This window comes from Mus caroli, chromosome 7 (assembly GCF_900094665.2).
Source record: "Mus caroli chromosome 7, CAROLI_EIJ_v1.1, whole genome shotgun sequence".
Lineage (NCBI taxonomy): Eukaryota > Metazoa > Chordata > Mammalia > Rodentia > Muridae > Mus > Mus caroli.
Genome location: NC_034576.1, coordinates 147015329 through 147023448, shown reverse-complemented (window position 1 = coordinate 147023448; position 8120 = coordinate 147015329). Strand labels below are relative to the sequence as shown.

At 55.4% G+C, this 8120-nt stretch overlaps 1 protein-coding gene across 1 annotated transcript; it reads right to left on the bottom strand.

The window, feature by feature from the left end:
- Positions 1–1988: 1988 nt before the first annotated feature.
- Positions 1989–7312, bottom strand: Fgf3 (fibroblast growth factor 3). The gene is made up of 4 exons (XM_021169056.2): positions 7257–7312; positions 6436–6758; positions 4576–4679; positions 1989–2757 (listed from the first exon to the last, which is right to left on the bottom strand). The coding sequence occupies exons 2-4, from the start codon at positions 6653–6655 to the stop codon at positions 2344–2346; spliced, it is 738 nt and encodes a 245-aa protein (XP_021024715.1). The 5' UTR covers positions 6656–6758; positions 7257–7312; the 3' UTR covers positions 1989–2343.
- Positions 7313–8120: the final 808 nt, after the last annotated feature.

Below are 8120 nucleotides of genomic sequence, written 5' to 3'. Positions count from 1 at the left end.
AATCATGTCACAAGCTCCAGGCTTGGAGGCACAGAGCAGAAGTTCCAGGGACTCAGTGATTAAACAGCCCAGTGCACTCAAAAGTGAATGTTGAGAAGGGGGTAATCTGGGGACAAACAGAGGGAAGAGTAGTGCCCTTGGCTCGTGCAAAGGAGTTTGGGAACAAACATGGCTCTAGTGGTGAAGGTGAGCAAGGGTCGGGGGTCATAGGGTAAAAGGGCAGGGGCCAAAGAGGTGCTGGTGCCCATCTTGGAGAGATTGAAATTCTAAATTCTCTCTCTCTTCTCTCCTCTCCCTCTCCTCTTACTCTCTTTCTCTCTCTCTCTCTCTCTGACTCTTCCCTCCCTTTTTCTTTCTCCCTGTGTGTGTGGTATATGCATTTACGTGTGTGTGTACGTGTGTGTGTGTGTGTGTGTGTACGTGTGTGTACATGGAGGCCAGTGGTACCCAGTATCCTCCTCTTTCCTCCTTAGATTTTTTTTTTTTTAAATTAAGATAGATTCTCTCAATAGAACCCTGGAAGGTCTGGAATTCTCTATATAGGCCAGGCTAGCCTTGAACTCACAACTCACAAAGATCTAGAATTTTCCTTGGGTGACTTTGAGTCTGGGAGTTGACCTGCTCCCCCAACTCCCGCATTACGGGGTCTTCTTTTTAGGGTCACACAATACCTGGTACTATGGTGCTGGGGAAGCTGGCAAAAATGTCACAGCTGCCTTGGGGTGTGGTTCAATGGCCTGTGTGGTATGTTCTAGATCTCAGATCTTATCTCTAGCACTGTAGCACTGCAACACACACACACACACACACCACAAACAAAAAACACCAACACAAAAGAACCAGAAACAAACAAAACATCACCAGCCATATGATGCTTTAAACAGCAGGAATGTATTGTCACAGCCTGAAGGCCAGAAGTCTAAGGTCAAGCTGGTGGGTAAGGTTTTTCAAGGCTTGCTTGTGGTGCCTCCTGAGCTTTTAGGGCAGCCTCCAGCCACTTAGCTGTGGAAGCTTCACCCTGACTTAGTCCCCAGGTCCACATGGAATCTCACTGGTGGAATGCTCCAAATGTCTATGTGCCTCCCCATGGGGCTCGTGTGCATGTGTGTGTCCCAGCCTACATCCAAATTTCTTCATCAGGACACTAATGGCTTAGCGTAGTGCCTTCCCTGAGCCTGCTTGGCCTTCTGTAAGCTACTCACATCTGGCAAAACCTTTCAGAAAAGGCTGTGTTATACCAACCAGGGTCAAATGGTCAATAGGAACTAAGCAGGACATGAATGTTCCTGCTTCCCTCCCAACCCAGGCCCGGTGTGAAGCCACTGGCCTTTGACTAAGGGCAAGGGACAGATCCCAGGAAGATGGTCAGCTACCGAAGTGGCCCAGACTCCTGTTGGGTCAGTTTTAAATATTAGCCAACAGACACTTCCCAGTCCTCTATTCCTCCACAGGAGCTGTTGAGGTGCCTGGCTCATTCCGGGGAACATAAGCCCTATCCTGAGGCTGAGGGCAGCTCTATGCCAAGGTTCTCATCACAGAGATACAGAGGAAGCTGGGCCTGTCTTAGGGTTGGCTATCTGGAGATCCTGGAGCCCTGGAGGTGGGTAGCAAGAACAAAGGAAGTATTTCACCTGATAAAAACAGTTCCCAGAGAAACACATATACACTTCATACACAGGAGTGCGCGTGTGCAGGCACACACACAGAGGCAGAGGCCTGGAAGTCAAAAGTCCAGAGTCAGTTTGTGTGCATGCTTCACACACACACACATGCTCTCAGGAATACACCAACACCCGTCTACACACATGCTTGTGGGTATTTGCAGACTTAAGAACCCACAAACACATGCTTGCATGTAGCACCTCAGCCCTTTCCCAGGACACAGCCAATCTGACACCTTGCAGGGAAGCCGACAGATCACTGCCTTCCTCACCCTCCACAGAATATATCAGTTGGAGCCTCAGGGCATGCTAAGTCTGTATCCCAGCTGTTAAATAGCAAGACAGAAAGACACCTTTAATGTGTGAATCACAGCCTCCTGTCCACTGCCTCAGGTTGCCAAGACTGTCTGCCATTGGCTGGGCTCCACCCAGGATTAGGATGACCCCTGTAATAAGAATTCCCTCTCGTGTAACTCCACATACATCTTTAACTTCTAGTCTTCCAGAGTCTCTGACTCAAGCCCCTTAGCAGCTGGCACTTGCTCTTTGAAAGCTGTAAAAGGCATGCAAGTTCTTGGTCCCCCAAGCAGCCAGCCCAAAGACAAGGGTGGGGAGGCCAGGGTTCCAAGTGGATCTTGGGTGCCCACTGGAGTTGGTCTCAGAGGGCTTTCCAGGTGGTCGCTCAGGCCACAGCCAGTCCACCTGTATGCAGCTGGGTGCTTGGAGTGGCCCTGGTAGACAAAGTCTCCATCTTGCCATGATCACCTGGGCTCTGCTTCTTCTGCCTCCGCTGCCTGGGCTGGCTGCCCTCTCCTGGGGCTCGTGGCTGGCTACTCTGCAGCAGCCGCACCATCTCATGGTCCTTGTGGCCCAGCACTCGGGGCAGGAAGAGAGAGGACTTTTGTGTGCGGCGGGTCTTGAAGCCCCTGCGTGGCCGACCCTTGCCATTCACCGACACGTACCAAGGTCTCTGGGCACCAGGTTGCCGTCGAGCTCCTGGCCCACTGGACCCTGTGCGGTACAGGCGGGAAGCATACGTATTGTAGCCCAGCTCGTGGATCCGTTCCACAAACTCACACTCTGCGTTGTAGTGCTCCTATGAGACAGAAGCCATAGTCAACAGCCTTGGAGCCATGATGTCAATGGGGCTACACCTCCCCAATGACTCCCTTTCTCCTAAGGCTGCCTGGACCAGCAGCCCACACCTGCCACTGTCTAGGCAGCTTGACTATCCGACCTTGTGCCCTGCTCCAAGTGACTTCCTTCCACTATCCCCTTTTGCTGCAGCATTGCACTTGGCTCAGTGCTTGGTATGTGGTAGACAGAGCATACTGGAGGTGGCTGGCTGGCTGGTGTGTCAGAGGGTGGATGAATGGATGTGTTGGTGAGTGGCTGGACAGGCAGGTGGATGTGATGGGTAGATGTGTAGCTAGGTATGTTGCTGGGTGGTTGAGTGACTGTGTAGGTGGATAGACAAATAAATGTATCAGTGGTTAGATAATTGGGTATAAGGATGGTACATGGGTGGATAGATGGATGGATGATAGGTTGGGATGTATGAACGAGTATATAGATGGAAGTGTGGGTAGATGACTGAGTGTGTAGGTGGGTGGATAGATGGCAGGCTGAGTAGATGGGTGGATAGATGGATGAATGGATGGATGGATGGATGGATGGATGATAGACAATGAATGGACAGACTGTCATGAAGGATGAGCTGACTTCATTCAGCCTGTTTTTACAGTAGAGGGAGCTGTGGGCAGCTGTGGTCGATGACTTCCAGGAGGTGGGGATTGACTATGGAATGTCACTGGCCCATGGATATAGCACATAGGCAGCCACACTACTCACCCAGGACACCCAGGGACAGGCCTACAGGAAGAGGCCTTAGACACCAGCCAGCAGCTGAAAGAAGCTGGGGCCTGTCTGCAAGTCTGTGTGACCATCCCTGATGGGTTATCTGGAAAGTTCTACTTCAACCAGCGAGACCCCTGACCTCATCATCCCTGCTCCCCTGAAGCCAAGAGAGCACATCATATTCTTCCCTGTGGGCAGACAGATCTGTCATTGAGTGTACCTGAAACCTCACTCTAAGGCAGAGTTTCTGGGGGATAGTCAGGTTCATTGTAAAGTCAACTGAGTTCACTCATTAGAGTGGGTCAGGACACAGAGTCTAAGAGTCAGGGAAATCACCAGCCCAGCTCTGCAGCAGCTAAGACCCATCACTCAGGCAAGAGTGTGTTTCTGTCACACCTCAGGAGAATGGAGACTCCTGAGCTCCTCCTGTTGCCTGTCCATGAGCAGGGAGGCCAATTCAGCTAGGTTAGCTGGGGAACCCGAGAGCCATCCTGCCTCCTCCCCTTGCCCTGGGATGACCACGCTTTGTCCTGGCTTGATACATGGGTGCTGGAGACCCATGGAGCTGGAGACGCTCAGGTTCTCATGCTGTGCAACCAGTACTAGACTGACAGCCATTTCTCCAGCCTTTAGTCTCCTGCTAAGCCAGACAACTGTTGCCTTCCCACCCTGAGAAGAACAGGCCAAGCACCAACCTTCCTCCTTCCACAGATGCAGGGCAGGTTTGCCATGACCTGCTCTCCCTCAACTGCAGCTATGGTGGCTACTCACACCATGGAGGTTTGGGACCCTGCTGCCATGCTCACTTCCTGTCTCCACCATTTCGACGTTTAGAGAAAGAGACTGACTTCAGACAGGTGGGAAGGGCATTTTCCTGAGCACCTAAAGTCTGTGTTGGGCAGGCACTCAGAAGCCCAGGAGGGATCTGGACGAGCTTGAGTCTGGCATGACCTGGGGGCCAAGCATTCTATCTCTCATGTCCTCTTCTGTCCCCCAATCAGATGCTCAAGCCAGATGGCTATTCCATCAGCACCTGCCCACTAGTAATGGAACTCACCGAAGCATACAGCCGTCCTCTCTTGTTCATGGCCAGGTACCGCCCAGAAAAGAGCCCTTTGATGGCCACCACGCCCACTTCCACCGCAGTAATCTCCAGGATGCCTGGAAAGAGTCAGGAAGAGTCCATCAACGACCTAAGCAGAACCTCAGCCTGAGCCAGCTTCCCCCTCCAGGCTCAGGAAACTGGGACAGGTCGGGTTGGAAGTCCTGGTAGGAAGAAAATACTGGGCAGGCGGTAAGGAAAGGGGCATCCAGCCACTGTGCCGGAGACATTAATCCTAACCTCAGGAGAAGACATGATGGGAATGTTCTGCCTCTGACATGCACCTTGGGTGCAACCTGGACAGATTGACCCAGTCTGTATTTTGTGCAATCTTGTGAATGCCTAGGTCTCACAAGCATCAAGTATCTTAAGCCACACATAATGGTTTGGGAGATCCAAACCCCAGAGCAGATGGAGACCCAGAAAGGGAGGTGGCCGAGACTCTTAGGGAAGCCAGGGTTTGCAGCCCAGTCATAGTGTCACCCCCACTGGCAGCAAGGGATCCAAAGATGTGTGCTGAGAGGTAGCCTGCCAAAGAAAAGGGCCTGGGTTCTGAGGAAAGGTGACAGGGCTCACCCAGGCCTAAGAGTAGGTACAAAAGTTAACGATCTCTCAGCGCAGATGGCAGAGAAGTTGCCGAGACTGATCACCAGAGCTTGATCGAGAGACCCACATGATGGAAGTAGAGACCGGACTCCAGCTAGTGGCTCAATGACCTCCACACACTCACTGTGGCACACAAAACAAACAAAATACAAAACCAACCAAACTTCTACCAGCGCTTTGCCGTGAACAGTATAGTGCTTTTGGGAGGGGAGGGGAGATCAAAGACCCCCAGGATAGTGGGTCGAGGATTCACTCCCTTTCTAGGGAGCGGCCGCTGGGACCCAGCATGATCCGGATTACCGGGATCAGTTGAGATTCTGCCCTAGCCACGGTTTGGAGGGGTGCAGGATGAGACCTCTACAGCTGGCGCCAGACGAGCACCCAACTGAGTGCCCCTAGGTGGCAGCGAATGTGCCCCTCCTCTACATCTGGGGCCGCCCGGGATCCAGCAAATGGGGAGTGGTGGCATGAGGAGCCCCGCGCTCCAGGTCCGACAGGGTCTAGTCTCCAGGACGCCCCCGCGGGGCTGCGGCTTTGCAGGAGGAAGCTGCGGTTCCCCCCCAACCCCCCGCCGCCCGCGCTCCCCGCTCGGTTTCCTGCGCCCCGGGCGCGGTGAGTTTTGCGCGGCTTCCCTCCCACGCGGCGCGCAACGCTCCTGGTCCAGCTCCGCTGGTGGGTACCCAACTGAAGAAGCCAAACCCTGCAATACTCGGGAACTGGCCCTGGGTATGATCGAGCTGCGGGCGGTGGGTGCGTGTCAGCTGCATCCGGAACACGCGGGGACGCCTGTTTGTCCTGTCGCGCTCTCTTGCAGGGCGCAGGACGAGGGACAAGCCTGTCGTCAGACGCCGCGTTGCGGAAACCGAGCTCTGCCTAGTGGAGTGTCCTCCGCGCATCGGCTGAGAGCAAAGAGAACGAAAGGGACTGGCCATGCACCCCAGGGTCGTCAAAACAATAAAGAGGGCGATAAATCCTTGTCCAACGGCTTTTCACTGAGAAATAGAAACGTGTCAGAACCGGGGTCGCCTCCCGCGCAGCTCCTGGGGGAGCGGGACGGGCGGGGCAGCTTGCTGAGTTCGGTAGCTGGGACCGCGGCGGCGCCTTCGGACCGACCTCAGCTCCGCTCCTATCCAGGACGTGGCGGCAGGGGACCGAGCCCTCCGGTCCCTTCCGCCACCCTCCCCTCCCTGTCCAGACCTGAACACTCACTATAGGCGCTGTTCTCAAGGCTGCCGTTCACGCGGCCGCTCGGGTGCAGCTGGAGGTGGTACTTGGTAGCGCAGTAGAGCTTGCGGCGCCGTGGCGCCCCGCCGAGGTGCTCGTAAACGCCACCACGGCCGCCCGCATCGCGTCGTAGTCGCGTCCCGGGCCCCGTAGTTGGCCAGCTGGGTTCCAGCAAGCTGAGCAGCAGAAGCCAGATCAGGCCCATCCCGGCATCGCGCCCGCCCGCAGCGGCGGCTGCGCCAGCGCGGGGCTCACGAAGACGCGGCGCTGGGAGCACACGCCCGCGCGCCAGGCCGGCTCGACTGTGGCTAGGAGAGGGAGGGAGGGAGAGGGGGACAGGGAAGAGGTGGGAGACAGGGGAGGGAGGAAGAGGAGGGGAGACAGGGAGAGATGGAAAGAGGTGGAGATGGAGATAAGGACGGGTGGAGCAGGAGAGAGAGGGGAAGAGATAGTGGAGAGAAGACAAGGAAGAGGAGAGAGAGATGGAGAGAGACGAATTTGAATTTTCACCCAGGAATGGGGGTGTGTTTCTTTGCCGAACACAGTTCTGAAGAAAGGGCGCTTGACAACAAAAGGCGGTCGTGGTCCCTGGCGGGGGCGCGGGACTCAGGCCGGGCGTCGCCTGCGCACAGCTCCTGGGCCAGAGCCGTCGGGCCGCCGCTCCTCCGCCGTGCGCCCCGAGCCCCCTCCCGCCTCTGAAAGGTCCCCGCCCCGATCCCGCCCCCAGACCAATTATGCCTCGGAAAATTATAGAGCGAGGCCTAAAGGCAACCGCCCCCAGGCCCTGTCACCCCCTCCCGCCTTACATCAATCCTGGGTGCACAATGGAACTGTGGATGACTGATGTCTGCGCAAGCAACTTGCGGGGAAGTCTAGCTGACAAACGCTCATGAAAGGCGGCGCCTAATCCAGAGCGATTGCGGAGGGCGGTGCGTGGGGAGCCCGGGGTTCGGTTCGTGCAGGTCGCTTCTTACACCGCAGAGCGGTCCTCAGGCGTCCAGTCTTGTGTCCCAACGGCCCAGGGACTCTAAGTCTCGAAGCTACCTGACCAGAAGGTAGCACAGGAAGTTTGCACACCTTGAGCGGGAGTGGTCTGTCCCAGCGGTGGTCCAGAGAGGGGACTGCACAGATAGGAGCAGAGACAATAGAGTCACAGAGCCTTAGAGCCCAGGAGATCTAGGCAGAGACAGAAATAAAGGTGGGTGAGGCAGGTGACAGATTTGGCTGAAGAGAAAGAAGGAGGAGAGCAGTGGAGAGGGGGAGGAATGTGGAGATACAGAGGGCAACAGAACCGAAGGGAAAGAAGATCCCACAATGGTGCCTGCATGCCCACCTGGCAGGCTGAGGGGGAGTCCAGGTTCAGGGTATTCCAGAGCTCCCTGGACCCTGAGCTCTTGACCTCAGTTCCTTATCTTCCAAGGGCCTCAAAGAAGAAGGACTTCCTGAGGTATCAGAAAAGATCCCACCCCACATCCTGTGCTTCCAACGGTCCCCTGGCCAGCAACTACCCTCAAGAGTGCCTGAGGACCCTGTGGCATGGGTCACAGCATTGGTTCCTAAGTTGATCCTAAGCTCTTGGGAGGAGTCTGGTGGGAAGCCCTTGTTGATGTGAGATCCTGAGAAGTGTTGGGGTGGGGGGACCTCCACGATACAGAAGCTATTACTAGCAC

Bases quoted from the DNA above. Each gene is read 5' to 3' on its own strand.
- Fgf3 (XM_021169056.2), bottom strand. From the start codon at position 6,655: ATGGGCCTGATCTGGCTTCTGCTGCTCAGCTTGCTGGAACCCAGCTGG. The intron at 4,680-6,435 runs GTGAGTGTTCAG...GACTCTTTCCAG, and splicing joins CCTTGAGAACAGCGCCTATA to GCATCCTGGAGATTACTGCG. The intron at 2,758-4,575 runs GTGAGTTCCATT...TCTGTCTCATAG, and splicing joins GAGGACGGCTGTATGCTTCG to GAGCACTACAACGCAGAGTG.